Here is a 17189-nt window from a genome sequence, read left to right on the forward strand (position 1 = left end):
AAAACTCTTTATTTTTGTCCTTTAAATTAAATTTCCCCCCTTTTTAACTTTATATTCAGCTTCAGAGCTTTTTGGGTAGAAGAGTTTGATCTCACCAGGGTACCGGCGTTGCACACCCAAGCCTGCCACCACCTTTAGTTGGGTGTGTCTTCACATTTAGCCTTTTCTTTCAGAGCTCTCTGGTGCCCCACCAAGCTATAATTCCCAGAATTCTATAGCACTGAACCATGACAGTTAAAGTGGTGTCAAATGGCATCATTTCTACAGTTCAGATATAGCTTTTGTCAAAGTTGGTAACCAGAAGTATATTTGTATTTAAAAAAACAACAACTAGAAGTTAGTTGGACTTACCTACCTATAACCCCTTTGGCTGAGGACACATGTAAACAGAAACACACAACTGGATGCCTTAAAAATGGAATATGAAAAGCAGGGTGGAGATAGGATATGTTACTATGAGTACAGAGCTGATAAGTTTTTTATTGTGCTTATTCCAAAATAAAGGTGAAGCACATTCCATTTTATTCCTTTAGACAAGGTAATACAATGATTTAAGTGAACATGAGAGAATGCAGATGTTTGTTTGTGCACACACACATAATTGTAGTTGGCAATGAGGTGAATTTTTAATGTCTTTGTTATGTTTTCCCATGTGAAATATATAATTTTAACCACAGATAATAAATCTTTATCTTGTAAGGCATAGCTTCTTTTTTGATTACACATTTTATGGTAAGAAAATGTGTTTTATGGTTCTCTGGAACTATATGTATCCACTCCATCAAAATATGCATATCTTATTATATGAACTGGCTAGGATAATAATTAAACACTGTAGATACTTTATGATCAGCATGCCTTACAAAAAAAAGTTTAAACCAAGTGTCCAATAGCTGAAAAATTACTGAGATATTGTTGTCAGTCTAATAATATAAAATATAAACCCTTCCTTTGATAATTATTCAGCTGGTTTTCTTTGGGGCTTTTGCAATACTGATGGCCTTTGTTTACAATGCAGTGTTGTATTGCATTCACTCTCGTGACACTGTCACGTGATAATTGGCCAGTTTTCTCTTTTGCAATCCTGCTGAACCTAAAAATAGCCACAGCTTGCTTGGCTACACATTTAATTTTATAGCAACTGAGAGATGAAAGGCTCCCTTGTAGTGAATAAGCCATGAATGGCTATACAAAAAGTGTTTAAAATAATTTCCTATCAGTGAACCACTGATATGAATAGAGGCCTGATACTGCTATAGAAGAACCAGTTGTGTTAACATTTTGAGAACCGAGACCACCACTTCATTTTTAGAAGCACTGCATCTGCTAAAAATACACACTATACAGCATGGAATGTGGTTTCCCTCTTTTCGGGAAGGTTAGACTCAAAGAAGACAAGACTCTGCAAGACTTGAGCTGGGTGGATGAAGATAGGGGGACTTGGAGGCCTCTCATTGATAGGGTCACCATGAGTCGAAGTTGACTTGATGGCAATTAATAGCAACATTTAGTATGGGCAACAAATTATTATTTCTCCCTACACAAGTTCAGACAGTCCCTAAATACCTGTAATCCCCCAAGGCAGTGATTTTATTGTTCTAGCCACAGGCTATTGCATCAACTTCATGTTCTAACAACCTTGTACAATCTACCTACCCTAAGGTCTCTAGGAGTTACATGTGCTTTGGAACAGGTTCTCACATCCACTTCTCTAGCTAGATAAGAAACTGAGCATGCAATTTGCTGTTGTGTGTAGTAGCCCTCATTAGAAACCAAATGTAGCTCCTGGTTAAAAATTTCCCTTCCATTCTCTTTATCTGCTCACAAAAGGTGATCAGAATAGCTCACAGGCTTTTGTTTGGTTTATATTAGTGAAACAAACAAACAAAAAAACAATGCTAAATTTTTACAGCACTATTGAGAAATTGATCTCAGTAGACTTGCATTGAAGGTCAGTGAGGTAAGATTAAAAGCTACCATCTTAATTAAGTTACATGGACTCATCATAGAATGGCAATAGCTCAACAGAAACTGCAGGAATAGCATTTGTCAAGTTCACATATCAAATACGTTTAAAATGTAAAAAACAAAACAAAACACTTTTACTGCTCTCTTTCAAACCGGGAGAGAAGCCAGATATATGCACTAGTACAGTCCTTAAAACTAGAAACCCATAAAAAATAGAAGTCAACTAAAACTAGCTGCCTGTAGTGTATATGTGTCAATTAAAGAGAACAATTGGAGGGATATGAGGAAATGATTACTGAACATATGGTAAGGACCACAACCTCTGCTGTGGTCTTGGAAGCAAGACACCATGCAAATTTGGATGTAACAATTCCAGCACATCTCTGTAAAAACAATCCAAGACAAAAACTCCAGCACAATAAAATACCATGATTTTTAACTAGTTCCCAGCATTTGGCTTGCATACTCATTCACCATCCCTCTCTTCTTCCTCTTGCGTATTGCTTCAAATTTGTGATCTTGGTATTTTAACAAGAGCTAAATGTTACATTTGAAATGGGGAACACTGGTTTTGTTTCACTTTACTAGACAGTCTCAAGCCTGATCTGTAAACTGATGGGAGGCACTTGCAAAATTAGTAAGTGTTCATAGCAGCATACTTTGATTATTGCATATCAGAATTGCTATAACACAATCCTATCTTACAAGTAGAAAAGAACATTAATTTTGTATAATGAAACTCATACATGCGTTATGTGAGCTAGATCATGGTTATGTCTACTCACACAAATACAGCTGTATTTGGCCACTACAATGAACCAAAAACAAAACCCTTCAGATAAATTTTATAGCAGTATTTCCCAAACTTTGGTCCTCCAGATGACTTGGATTTCAGCTCCCAGAATTCCATACTGTTGGCCAAGCGGGCTGGAGCTTCTAGGAGTTGAAGTCCAAAACAAGTGGAAGACTAAAGTTTGGGAACCACTGTCTTATAACAATAAGCAATAATGCTAAGTATATCATGGAATATATGCCGTTAATTTATTTATAGATTTATATCCCATATCCAAAATGGGGGGGGGGGGGATAAAAATAACTTATGTATCTAAAAAAGTTATTAATAATTTCAGTAGCAAGGAGCCATTTTAAACAAAGAAAGACTCTTCTACCCATACAGAATTGTTCTGCATTTATACAATACCTCATCTAACTTTGTATAGCTAAAATATAGCACGAATAGGTACAATTGTTAAATGCAACTCCCCCCCCCCCCCCAAGTCTCCAACCCTTTTCTAGAGATGCTGGATTTTTGAGCTTTAATGACAGTATATATTTTAAAAATTCTTTTTGGCAAGAAAATATTTTTCCAACATCCAAGTGTAAGCGAACTGTATAACTGTTTTAGTTACAGGGAAAAATGTGTCATGTTTTTGTCACAGATAATGCACACATAATCAAATGAAATATCCTGCCTGGTCACAAATTTTCCATTTATTATAAATCCTTTATTATATACTAACTTGACTGTTTCTTAAACAAAATTCCAACGAGGTGAAAGAAAAAAAAATCACACACACAGAACTTCATTCTTATTTAAATGCCAGCCCCTTAAAACAACTGCATCATCGTAAAGTGAAAGAGTATGTTTGCAATACCCCTGGTCCCTATAAAATAAAATTAGTGATTAATGACATAAGAGGAAGTATGTAAAACAGACTTGTAAAGTACAGGTATGAACCAGCCACAATAGATACAAAGATATTACTCCCTTCCCCATGTAAAACATGCCCTTGAAATAAAAAGAAACTGTTTGCTTTTGTCGGCCTCTTCTTATACATTTAGAGCTATTTTTCAAAAATATGGTTTTGCTGAAAGCAGCACTTACTATTGTGCACAGTCAATCAACTGGTATTCGTTCGACCTCTCAAAACACGCCTTTACTCCTTCATCATCCCAGAGCTTTTTTGCATGTTCAAAGAATTCCTAAAAATTAGAAATACACAAACAAATTAATTTTTTTTTTAAATAATTTAAATAATTACTCATATGACATAGACAATTTAAAAAAGACACAATCAATACTTTGGGACCCTGTGTAGCCCACTAAGGTCATTCTATAAATACTAAGTGGTAGCTTGTACATATAATGCTTTCCTCCAAATTCACTTTAAACAGCCTTTCTGAAAGGAAAGAATGGTTTCATTTAAGAGTTACCACTAAGATGTTTGCTAGTCTTTAAGATGTTAGAAGACACTATTGTTTATTTTGCAAAGAGTATAATTTTCATTTCATTTTACCTTATCTTCATGATATCTGAGGATACACAAACCATTTTGTGTATTCATTTAGGGCAGGCTGTCAAGCTCAAACAGATTAAAGGGGAAACATCAGGTGCCCCAGAGAGAACACAAGTACTAAAAACTGACAACCACTTTCTGCTTACAAGGGTTAAATTTTTTTGTTGGGATTTTGATCCTCACATAAAAGCACTTTCAAAAAAGCAACTCCCACTGGGTTTCCAAAATAGGCTCACTTATATAAGTGATACTGTATCTGGAAAATATGGGGTATATCATTCCAAAGAGCTAATTCACACGATCAGGTGATGTGATGCTATCAAGAGAAACACTCACCCGTGATTATGGGTACTGTATTTCTCTGATTAATAAAGCTATTTCCATAGTAATTCATAGGTAATCATATGGGTGAAGTTAAACGATCAGAAACATAATGATACAGCAAATATAGTTATGTGAGTAAACTAAAGCAAAGAAAAAAGGAAAGAATATATTGATTCCTTTCTCTATTTCATTGGTAATGTTTCAGCATTACATGTTTTAACTTTAAATAGGCAAGTTGCTGCAAGAAGTTAATTTAATACATTATAAACCTCCTCTACAACTTCTAATACTTTATGCACTCAATGACTAGCCTGACAGTTCAAACAGCCAGATAAAAATTTGCTATAATTATAGGTGTTGTCTATCAGACTTCTCATTTAAAATGTAACTTTACCCTGAGTCATACATAGGTCTTAGGAGAAGGTGGGATGTTACCTTAAACCTCACAGGTTCTTTTTTTAAAGGGGGGAGTAGCAATGAGGTTCCTATTACGTAATGCCTTTCAAAATTATTCATCCCTTTCTTTGACTTTCCAAATTTTGTTACAACCTGGAATTGAAATGGAATTAGCTGGCAGTGTTACCATATGATCTACAAAAGATATGCAACACTGTGACGGTGCAACCATTACGATGACAAAAAAGGAAAGGACTCAAAAACAAACTAGCACTTGTCAGTATCATTATTATTCTCTCTCTCTCTCTCTCTCTCTCTCTCTCTCTCTCACACACACACACACACACACACAGAGTCAATTCTTGGCAGAAGCAACTTCATCAGCAATTATAGCTCCAAGCCTTCTTTGGGTAACCTGTTTGTTTAGGGTCACCACTGTCTTGCTGGAAAGTGAATCTGCTTCTGTCCGAAATCTGTTGCTGACTGAATCAGGTTTTCTTCTACAGCTTGCCTGCATTTGGCTGCATCCCAGAGGCCTAAAGAGGAAAAAAAAAATCCCCACAACATGATACTGTCATAGTTTTTTGTGGGTTTTTCGGGCTATGTGGCCATGTTCTAGCAGAGTTTCTTCCTGATGTTTCGCTAGCATCTGTGGCTGACATCTTTAGAGAATGTTTGCCTGGAAAGGACTTGGCTATATATACTGTGTGACCTGGAAAGGCAGGAGTGATTTGCATGTATATTGTTACTAATGGCAGGCCTCAGGGTGGGAGGGTCTGCACAAGAGGATTAATGTCTGCTTGATAGTGCTCATTTGTCTGCTGGGAGATTTCTCATTTGCATTTGTTGAGACTTCATCTTGCTATTTTTCAGGACGGGTAGCCAAACCTTGTTTACTTTAAGGGTTTCCTCTTTCCTGTTGAAATTGTCCAGGTGTTTGTGGATTTCAATGGCTTCCCTGTGCATCCTGACATGGTAGTGGTTGGCATGGTCCAGAATTTCAGTGTTTTCAAACAGTATTTTATGCCCAGGATGGTTTGTGGCATGTTCTGCTACTGCTGATTTTTCTGGATGGCCCAGTCTGCAGTGCCTCTCGTGTTCCTTGATTCTTGTTTGCACACTGCGTTTGGTGGTCCCTATGTAGACTTGTCTGCAACTGCATGGTATGAGGTAAACTCCTGTGGCTGTGAGAGAGTCTCTCTAGTCCTTGACTGATCGAAGCATTTGCTGGATTTTCTTCGTCGGTTGTAAACCATTTGCAGGTTGTGCTTCCTCACCACTTTGCCTATTCTGTCTGTGACTCCTTTGATGTATGGTAAAAATACCTTCCCCTTGGGTGGCTGCTTGTCTTCACTCCTCTGGGTTTTCCTGGGCCTGACAGCCCTTCTGATGTCTGAGCTGGAATAACCATTAGCCTGTAGAGCCCGGTCCAAGTGCTTCAGTTCATCTTCCAAGAAGTGAGGTTCGCAGATGCGTTTTGCTTGGTCTACCAGTGTTTTCATTGTGCTTCTTTTTTGTCCTGGGTGATGGTTGGAGTTCTTGTGCAGGTATCGGTCTGTATGTGTGGGTTTTCTGTATACTGTGTGACCCAAATGTTGATTCGGTTTGCGGATGACTAGGACATCCAAGAATGGCAGTGTTCCTTCCTTTTCTTTTTCCCTGGTGAATTGGATGTTGCGGTGGATGTTGTTCAGATGGTTCAGGAACACAGCCAGATCTTCTCCATGGCTCCAAATGGTGAAAGTGTCATCCATGTATCGGAACCAAGTTGAGGGCTTTTTCGGTGCTGTTTCCAGGGCTTGCTTTTCAAAGTGATACTGTCATGCTTCACCTTGATGGTGGTTTCAGGATAATGAGCATTGCTGACTTTGCACCACATACAGTGTTTTGCAGCAAAGCTACAATGTTTAATTTTGGTCTCATAAGACCAAAGAACCTTTGTTCGTTTTAAATCTTTGCAGATTTAAAAAGGGGTTTTATATGGGGTTTTTCTCCTGCAATTGATTTCTTTTTACCACTCTTCCAAATAACCCAGCTCTGTTAAATAAATGAGTGATAGTTGTCCAATTGCTGACCTCTTGCATCTCAGGTACAAATCTCTCTTATCTGGTTCAGAGTCACCACTGGCCACTTGGTTGCTTCTCAGACATGTTTTGATAGCTCCTTGGTCTTCATGATTGATAATGATATTTGCTTGTCTCCAACAAACACTCCTGTCTTCCAGAAAAGCTGTATTCAAAATGAGGTCCTGTGGCACTAGAACTACATATTATTTTTGTAAGCCTTCAGATTTGTTCAGAGAGTGTTTGCTTTTGCCTTCCTCGAGATAAGGTCACTTAATGCGTTTCCATAGTCGAGTGGGCATTTGAACCCTGGTCTCCAGAGTCGTAGTCCATTGCTCAATCAGCATAACGTGCTGGCTCTTGAGTATTATTTGCGATGAATCATATAGTTGAAGAATTCTATTAGCAAGCGGCATTTCACACCAACAAAATTCTAACTATAGTGCGAAGTTTAGATGTGCATTTGGGTCAGCTTGTTAGCACATTCTCTGACTGTACCATGAGAAACTGCATCCCTTTTTCATTATCAAACACATGTAATTACTAGTCTCTTGGCAAATTAAGATATAGCATGCTGATATCTAACCCCTTTTGAAAAGCCTCACCAGAATACTATGCTTTCCCTTCTAAGAGGCTTGACAGACCGCCCCGAAAGGGTGGGCTGGAGCCGCCCGTTTTTACTCCTGTGGGATGCGATGACAAAATGATGGAACAAAGAGCCATATGAGGATGAACCCCAAATTCTAAAAAGCAAGGCAGAAGCTGCAATAAGAGAAATGTGGAAAAATAAATCACTAGGGGCAGATGATATTCCAATCAAACTGCTTCAATCCACACTGACAGAATCATTTCTGCTGCTAGCCAACATATGTCAACAAAATTATGGCAAACAGATTGGAAACAATCAATATACATGCCCATCCACAAAAAAGGAATCAGAAAAGACTGCAGTAACTATAGGTCCATAGCGCTAATCTTCTATGCAAGCAAAATTATGCTCAAAATTCTGCAATGTAGACTCCAACCATACATGGAAAGAGAAATCCCAGCGGTCCAAGCAGGATTCAGGAAAGGAAGGGGCACTAGGAACCACACTGCAAAGATACAGTGGCCAATGGAGTGTACCAAATAATTCAAAAAGAAATGTTTTCTCATACCTGGGATTAAACATTGATCAGAACAAGTACTGCAGTCAAGAAATCAGAAGAATAAAAATGTGGAGGGCGGCTCTGAAAGAACTACAAAAGATCCTAAAGAGTAAAGATATACAACTGAGCATGAAAATTAGAATTGTACAACCAGCTGTATTTTCTATTATGTATGGATGTGAAAAAGTGGATAGGAATTAAATCAATTCATTTGCGATATGGTGCTGAAGAAGAGTGCTGAGGATACCAAGGACAGTCAAACAAATGGGTCCTGGAAGAGATCAAGCTGGAAATCTCTCTGGAAGCCAAGATGACGAAACTGAGGCCGTCATACTTTGGACACATCATGAGAAAGCATGAATAATGGGAAAAGAACAATAATGCTAGGCAAGGTGGAGGGAAGCAGAAAGAGAGGAAGGCCACATGCTAGATGGATGGACTCTATTAAGGAGGTCATGGGTATGAAGTTACAGGAACTAAGTAGAGCAGTGGTGGACAGGGAGGCCAAGATGTCTCATCCACAGGGTCACCATGGGTCGAGATTGACTCAAAGGCAGTTTACAACAAAAATACTGCTTTATATTTAAACTGTCTTACAAACTTCCAACAGTGTGCTACTGAGCATTTCAGTTATCCACTCCCTCGCCAGACTGAAACATGCCAAGAACCAGTCAGAAAATCAGAATCATCTGCTGCATGACATAGAGAAGATACTGTGATGATAGAAAAGAATTCTTGGTTTATTGTTATCTCTACCTTAGAATATGACTGATAATGTATGTTAATATGTATGCTTGGCAGAACTCGAGTTTGTCTTCCCTCATCTTTGTTCAAGTCATTCTCTTCTTGCTTACCCACTGCTTACTGTATTACAGAGGACTGCCTTAGCTTTTGCTCAGAGAGTGAGGGATCCTTGGGATCAACAGGAGCTTTCCAGAATGAAGCGGAATCCACTGGTCTTTAGTTTTTAATAAGCCTTCCAGAGGAGAAATATTCCTGAGGATATTGAACTGCAACTCCCATGACCCATCACCACTGGCTATACTAGCTAGGACTGATGTTATTAGACTGCAGACTAATAACATCTGGAGCACTACACGTTGCCTATCGCTAGTCTAACTCCCAGCAGATCTTGCAAAGTCAATTATACTCTTCAGTTCATAATTAAGGGGGAAAATGCAAAACAATAACTGGGAAATTAATCCTGATGTAAGATATTTTGGTTTAAATGTGTGAGTGAAATAATGTGATTTCTATTAATCATTTTTATAATACAGCTATTCATCTGTGGCAAGTAAAATTGCTTCCATGTGACCAGGCAGAAACATTTCTATCAACTGGAAGAGAATTAGTTCTTTATCTGCTTTCAGACTGTTGATGAGTCACAAGTAAGAGGCTACTAGTTGAGCCCCGCTGGGTCATAGTCAGCTGTACTTGGTCTTCTACATCTCATCCTTCTTCTCCATCAAGTTGCTCTCAGCTTTTCCCTGGTCCTGAGCCATCTAGAACCCTCTTGCAGTTGCCTAGCTGACATATCCAAGCTTCCATGTTTACAAGACAACAACGAAGGGCTCAATCCCTTCCTTTTGATGGTGGGGAAAACCATCAGAAGCAAAACATAGGCCTCCAGCCACGCTTGCCCATCCTTACCCTCCTAAGAATGCCTCTGAGCCACATGGGATTCACAGGCACTCCAGAGAATTAAAAATAGCACTTCAAGCATTTCTTGTATTTTTTTCTTCTTCAAATAAATAAATCAAAACCATAATTATCAGCAGAGCAATTCATTGGCACAGTGAAAGGTGTATTGTACAGTGGTGCTCACAGGCACCTCCACTCTCAAATGTACAGGCAAAACAAAAACAGGTTGGCAGCACCAAAATTAGCACACATGTTTAAATTATTTATTAAGTATACTAAGTCACAGCAAAATAATAAGACTACTTCTGTGCAGGTGAAGTACAGATATATTGAAATATAAGGAAGATTGCTTAATATTTATTGAAATTAAAAACAGTTCCAAGAACTGTGAAATCTGGACATCTAAAATTTGGCTTGGATACTAAGGGAATCCTGTCTTTATGCACACCTCAGGGTTATTTTTTTTTAAAATATCAATTTTAATCTGTCTGTTGCCCGATATTTGTTCACTAGATGTCACACTAATTGATTTAAAAGTGGCTGTAGCACAGAGTATAATTTAGTCACTAGATAGACTGAAGATTTCCATGATAATGGAATGTTTGAGCCAATGCACCTATAAAAAAGGGCTTTTATGAGATGCCTGTATGTTGCCCCGTCCCAATGTTTAACAACTGAGACCACAGAGCAGCAGACAAAAATGGTAAAGGCTACATCTAGAGCACTTTATACTCTACGGGGTGCTCTAAAAGACAAGTTCAGTGAACATGTTTCACACATAGACATGAAATGAGATGGAAAGATCTTTCAGGAATACTGGCAAAGTTCATCTGCACCAAATCATCCCCTACACACCATGTCCTTATATTTCATGGCTTCACTCATGCCAAGCAGAGGCAATGACTAAGATCCAGTACTGGGACATGTACATGTCTCATGTAGCCACATCCCTATAGTTATGTCTCCTGTTGCTACCACCCCCACAACCCACCTTGTAAGGGACACAACTGCCCCAAACATGGCCATTTCTGGGTTGTCAAAGAGCAGTTGAATCAACAATAATGCATCCAACTATTTCATTTAATTGGATGCATTAAATAAGCACCTGTAGAGACTTCTAGGTCCTTTGGACACCCCTGAAGATGATATCTTTGCAGAACATACAACTGAAGGAAAATAGTTGGATGTGTCACTGATGATTCTCCTTGCTCTCTGACAGCCTTTTGGTTGTTGCATGGTGAGAAGAAAATTCCAACCTATGCAACAGCTAAAAAAGTGAGTTGTAATAGTGTAAGATGGACCTTGTAAACCACTAACAGGATGTCAGGTAATGTGCCCAGTTTTGACAGCTCCCTAACATTTCTTGAAGTTTTGTGTATACTTCAAGAGATAGTCACAGTACAAGTGTGAATATGTTAGTCTGATTTCACCCATATTTTACTTTGAAATAAATGCATTGAGAAATACGTCCATCTTAACACCCTTTTAGCAGTGACCAGAGTTGGAAGTGACCTTACAGTCACTTTGAGGTATAGTCCAACCTCTTGTTTCCTAAACTCCCACTCTTACATGTGGTCATTTAGCCTCTATTTAAAAATGTTTAACAGAACAGAGGTTGCATCTGCACTGCAGAAATAATGCAGTTTCACACAACTTTAACTGCCATGGCTCAGTGCTATGGAATTCTGGGATTTGTAGTTTTGAGATATTTGGCCTTCTCTGTTAGAGAGCTCTGGTGCCACAACAAACTACAAATCCCAGGATTTCATACCATTCAGCCATGGCAGTTAAAGTGGTGTGAAACTGCATTATTTCTGCAGTGCAGATGCAGCCACAGTCTGTTACCTTCTGAGGTAGTCTATCAAACAGTTGAACAGCTTTTACTCCTAGGATGTGTTTCCTAACGTTTAGACAAAATCCTTTCTTTGATTTGTTTCTAATAAGCAACAGCACACAGATTTGCTCTATCATGTATGTTCAAATATTTGAAAATGATTATCATTTTTCTTCTTCCAAATGTGTATACAACATTTCAATTTTAAGCAGCAAACTACCTTAAAACATGCAGACTGTGCCATCTCTTTGCTGCTATGCTAGTCATATCTTTGAATATTGGTGGACTTGGCAAATATAGTGTGGGGAAAACTCTCACATTTCCTAATTTAGACTTTTTGAAGCTCAGAGCAGATGCCTCAGTGCTGTCTGTAAATATCTTCAGTGTGCAACAAGAATCCATAACAATTATGTCTTGCGTAATGCGTGGTTTTCACCAGAATTTATCACGATGTAAAGTAGTTTATAGGTTCCGAGCATTTCATGTTCTCCATCTCATACCTATAGATTAATTTATTCAGATTCAATGAATTCTCCAGAAAGCATAACATAAATGAAAAACATGTCGCTTTTTAAACAAACTTTTGTTTTTAAAGTTTTAACCCACAAAAGGGGAGATTCCAAAATAGATAAGGTATATGCAGAGCTGCAGCACTGGAGGACTCACTTTACTATTGCCTTTGAATGCCAGATTTACTTTGACATTAGAAAACAGTATTTAGAGCTCTTATAAAAGAAAATAAAGCACTAGAAAATGAATGAGAAACCAAGTTCCTTATTATAAAGAATAAAGCAATATGTGACTTGGAGGGTTGCCATTTTGGCAGTTAACACAGCTAATTACAGGAAAAGATTATGATATTCCAGTCAATTGTGTGGAGGACTGACAACTGAAGGAACCAACTTAGCTTTGTGGGCATTTTTAGATTTATATTGTTTGCTATAATGACTGCATTTTTGCCATGCTCTTTGAAGAAGTATGTCTCTCTTATAAAGTTTTGAAAAAAATCACATTTTAAATATATTTTAATGGCTTGGATATAGCCTCTTGACTAATTCAAATAAAATGTTGTTTTTCATAACAATAAATTTTGAACCTGTTCCTCTTTCTACCCTTCTACAGACTGTTCTTCTGTTGTGCCATATTGTTCCCTAAGGCTGGAAAATCTACACGACATGACTGAAACAATAACAATATAGGGCTGTTTGTAAAAGTTAGGTATAACAAAGATCATTTACTGTAAATCACAGAGACTCCACTTTTGCTTTAATTTGCAAAGCACATAAATCTATGTGTAGAAGCCACTGACAGGAGAAGCAAAGAAAGCTAACTAGTTTGGTCAAAATGTCACAATTACTGGAAGAATCTGTGTGGAGGTACTGTGGCCCATGGGCCTTGTAGAGCCCCTAATTCTATTTTTGTGACCCATCTAATACCTTGGCAGTATCCTAAAGCTCTCCACTCATTTGGAGAGCAAATTAGGTGCTGTTTTCTGCCCATAGGCTGTACAAATCTGTAGGCAAATATGTCAGTTTCCCATCCTGCAAACCCCCAACACTTTCCCCAGATAGATCTCAGCAAAACAAACAAACACAACAAATTTAAAAAATGGGCACAGAAGTCACATAAAACAAAGTGTACCAGTGTGGACTGAGGGGCAAACATTATTTCTCACACAGACAAAGCTATTCAGCCTAAGGTTGGGGGCAAGCTAGGTTAAGTAAAAGCTGTTTTTCAACATGAGGAAATACTTAGAAAGAGAATGAAATAAATTGGTAGGCAGCCCTCATTGGGCTGTCCCTGGTGAAAAAGAAGAATCACACAATTAATCACACTACCTGGAATAATACAGTACTTGCCACAAGCTTAAGATTCTACTGGTTGAGACTTTTAATGAAACCGAACAGTAAAGCCATATCCTACACAAGTAGGAGAATTGGCTAGATGGATTTTCTTTTGATGTTTTCATTTAGATATGTATCTCACCAAATTCTTTTCTCAGAGAAAATAGCATGAAATTCAATGAAATGGCATAATTCTGCTTATTCATTGAGATATCAGTATTTTTTAACAATACAAAGATGACAATCAGTGATAATTTCTTTCAAACAGATGCCATATTTACTATAATACAACTTGGTTAATATGACCACAGTATAGGGAAAGATATGAGCAGATAAATATAAACGTATTTGCTAGTAAAGCACCTACATTACAACAACAACAACAACAGCAATTTTGATGCAGTGTAAGCCTTTCAGGGTCCTCCTTTAAGTTTAAAATGGCAAACAGGCTCATGGCTTGGTATGAGCAGGTTGTAGTGCCTTCATCGCCATTCTAATATATCAAAATGTCAATGCTGAAATTGTCATTCAGCTCTCATTTGCTAACCCCTTTTTCATATATATGATTTGGAAATTCTGATCTTTTAGAAGAGTTTATAAAGCTAAACATAATCTAAAATAATATCCACACATTTATATTTCAAACAAATAATTCTGGTCCCATGATAACCACACTTTTGTTTAGGAGATAGGAAAGGTCCCTTATGGCTCGAATATCACAGTCTCTCAATATTGTATGGATAGGTTTGTTAAAAGCAGTAGCTAATTTTGCTATGAGGATACAGCAGCTTACTGCCCAATCTACTAAGCTAGCAACAAAGACAAACAAAGAGGGTTGTAATACACAAATAAATCTCTTGCAAAGACAGAGTGTCTCTCTCTCTCTCTCTGTTATTCAACACAACATATAAGAAAAGCTTCATTAGTACACACCTAAGGCATAACACTCATTAAAATCCAGTTAGGGATAGTCAAGGGACCTGCTTAGCATGGTGTTCACAATCTCCTTGTACACCTGCTTTAGTGTACACTTAATTAAGATGGCAATCCTTGGGAGACGATAACATCTAGCCCCACAAGGGCATTATCCTTCTACTATAGTTTCTAGGTGTACAATAACCATGCAATTACCTGTCTAATTAATGAAAATATAATTTCTTACAGGAGATGTTCGGAAGAAAAATATACCTTCAGATATATTCAACTCCTGGCCACTTTGTCTCCACCTCCTGAAAAAACTTGCTGAATTGTACTATGAATGCAGAAAATTCTGTTTTGATCAAATATTAGCACAGAGTATCAGTAAACTGTATCTCTCCATCTGCCTCTGAATATATTTGTATAGGTCCAGAACACTGGTACAGTTGGCCCTCCATATCCATGGATTTTTTTATTCAGGGAGTCAACCATCCATGGCTTGAAAATATTTTTAAAATTTATGAATTCCAAAAAGCAAACCTTAATTTTGCTATTTTATATAAGGGACACCATTTTACTATGCCACTGTATATAATACGACCTGAGTATCCATGGATTTTTGTATTGGCAGTGGTTGTCCTAGAACAAACCCCAGTGGGTACCAAGGCCCAATGTATGACAAAATCAACTCTTTACAGAAAACTCCCATACCATGCTATCACAAGTTTCTGATTAAATAAATGATGTATGTGCTTTGAGACAAAAACAGTTTGTGACTTAATAAGCATTCTGTAATCTGTAAAGAGGGCTCTCTTTATGTCCTTTTATATTCTTCTACCAGACAGACCATGGTTTTTAGATAGTACTTTTATTTATTTCTCAATGAATGGATGTATTAGCCAAAGTACATAACTGAGTCTTAAGAGTTTAGGTTTAGATGCATTTTGGATAAAATTATACACATTGTTGATGGCAGTGACTGATATGTTTCTCCCTTATAAGTAAGGGAGAATAGCTTTGCTAGATCATACAAGAAGTTCAATTGATCCATTTTTCAGTCTGTGGATAGTTTACACCTTTAAAAAGTTCACTAACAGGCTATAATAGTAATGGCCAACCCATAAATCATTTACAGCACCTCCAGGAGAGGTAATCAGTAATTAAAGGTATTCTGCCTCTTAACATCTATCTACCATGTAGCTACTGTCAGATTTATTCTCCACCAACCCATCTAGTTCTTCTCTAAAATGTCCAGATATCATCATACTTTATAATAAAAAATGAGGGTTAATCTTCTGTAACAGAAGACCTAAATGAAAACTCTGCTTAATGAGTAGTATTTCCCTAACTAACGCAAGGTTTGTTGTAAAATAGACTCACTCAGTACAATCCATAGAAGAAAATTAAGTTATGTCCCAAGATTCTAAAAATGAAAAAATAACCTTAGATAGATGGCACTCAGTTCATGTATTTTTGTCCCTTGAAATCTTTAAGAAAATCAAATGTGGTCTATCAGAAAAAGGCACACAGGAGTGAGTGTGAAGCGAAACAGTGGAAAACAGTATAGAATCCTCCTACCCACCTACCTCCAAACAAAAGTAACACAACACAGAGGAACCAGAACACATGAAGGTCCCAACTTCAAACCCTGGCATCTCCAGTTAAAAATAGAAATGATCAGGGAGCCAGTGATATGAAAGAACTCTGCCTGACACTTTGGAGAGTCACAGCTAGTCAGAATAGAGTGGGTTAGATAAACAAAAACCTGGCTTGGGATAAGGCAGCTTTCTGTGTTCCTATAACTAAGTGTTCTTTCTCATATTATATGACAGTGTGTTTGTATCCCCAATCCTTTCCAAACATTCCAAAGCTATCACCACCCCTATCACCACTCACAAGCTTCCTTTAAATTCCTTAAAACTGTTGGTGTGTTTGCCAAACAGTTCAGCACATGATTGAGGTCAGCCATGCTAGAGAAATAACGAAGTCAACTCTGGTTTCTAATTCAATGTATTTATTAAACAATCAAGCAGAGAGAAGTTCTGAAATAGTTGCTTTTTAGGAATACAATGAACATGCAGTATTGCTGACAAAACTATGACTATCAAGAAAGTGAACTTGTAAAAAGATAACTTCAAAAACTACCTACAGATGGGAGAAACACCTGGAACATAGGTTGACCCAGAAGATTATCGCATATCATTCTCAGGAATGTTCTGGGAACGGATATTACCGCATTGAAGAAAGTGGAACGTGATGGAAACGTGATGAGAACACATTTTACCGCACAGCGCATCCCTTTTTCTTGAGAACGTTCCCAGAACGTTTTGCTGTAGCGCATGCGTATTTCGTTTGGAGGACTGTAAGGAACTGGGAAGATTCAGTTTCTGCCCCTCCGAATGCCTCTGGAAGCAAGTGCCCACTACAAATACCTCAATCTGAGTATTTAGCCCTGGCAGCCATTGCAGCTCTTTAAACCGCTTTGAAAGGAAGAGTCCTCTGCTGTCACTCCAGTTCCCCTTTTTTGCAGCTTGTCACCCTTTGCCTCCTGTGTGTGTGCATGTATTGTGTGCCTTCAGATTGTGAGCTTCCTTCCCCGCTTTAACTCTTGTCTGGCTCTTTGCTATGAAATTCTGGGAGTTGTTTGCTTGCTTTCGTGTGGTGCTGCAAACAGAGGAGCTTTTGTGGGTTCCCTCCTGGAGGGAAGGAGGAGAGGGTCCTGGGCATCCCTGGCATCCCTGCCTCCTACAGGCTGA

The 17189-nt window shown here is 38.0% G+C and overlaps 1 protein-coding gene across 2 annotated transcripts in view; it reads right to left on the minus strand.

The window, feature by feature from the left end:
• GNAL (G protein subunit alpha L) overlaps nucleotides 1–17189 on the minus strand; it is a 185000-nt gene that overhangs the window by 42515 nt on the left and 125296 nt on the right. For both annotated transcript variants that reach the window (XM_042461683.1, XM_042461684.1), the window contains exon 5: nucleotides 3854–3951. In XM_042461683.1, the coding sequence (XP_042317617.1) occupies nucleotides 3854–3951 (98 nt within the window). The remainder of the gene's footprint in view (nucleotides 1–3853; nucleotides 3952–17189) is intronic.

Source organism: Sceloporus undulatus, chromosome 4 (assembly GCF_019175285.1).
Source record: "Sceloporus undulatus isolate JIND9_A2432 ecotype Alabama chromosome 4, SceUnd_v1.1, whole genome shotgun sequence".
NCBI classification, from domain to species: domain Eukaryota; kingdom Metazoa; phylum Chordata; class Lepidosauria; order Squamata; family Phrynosomatidae; genus Sceloporus; species Sceloporus undulatus.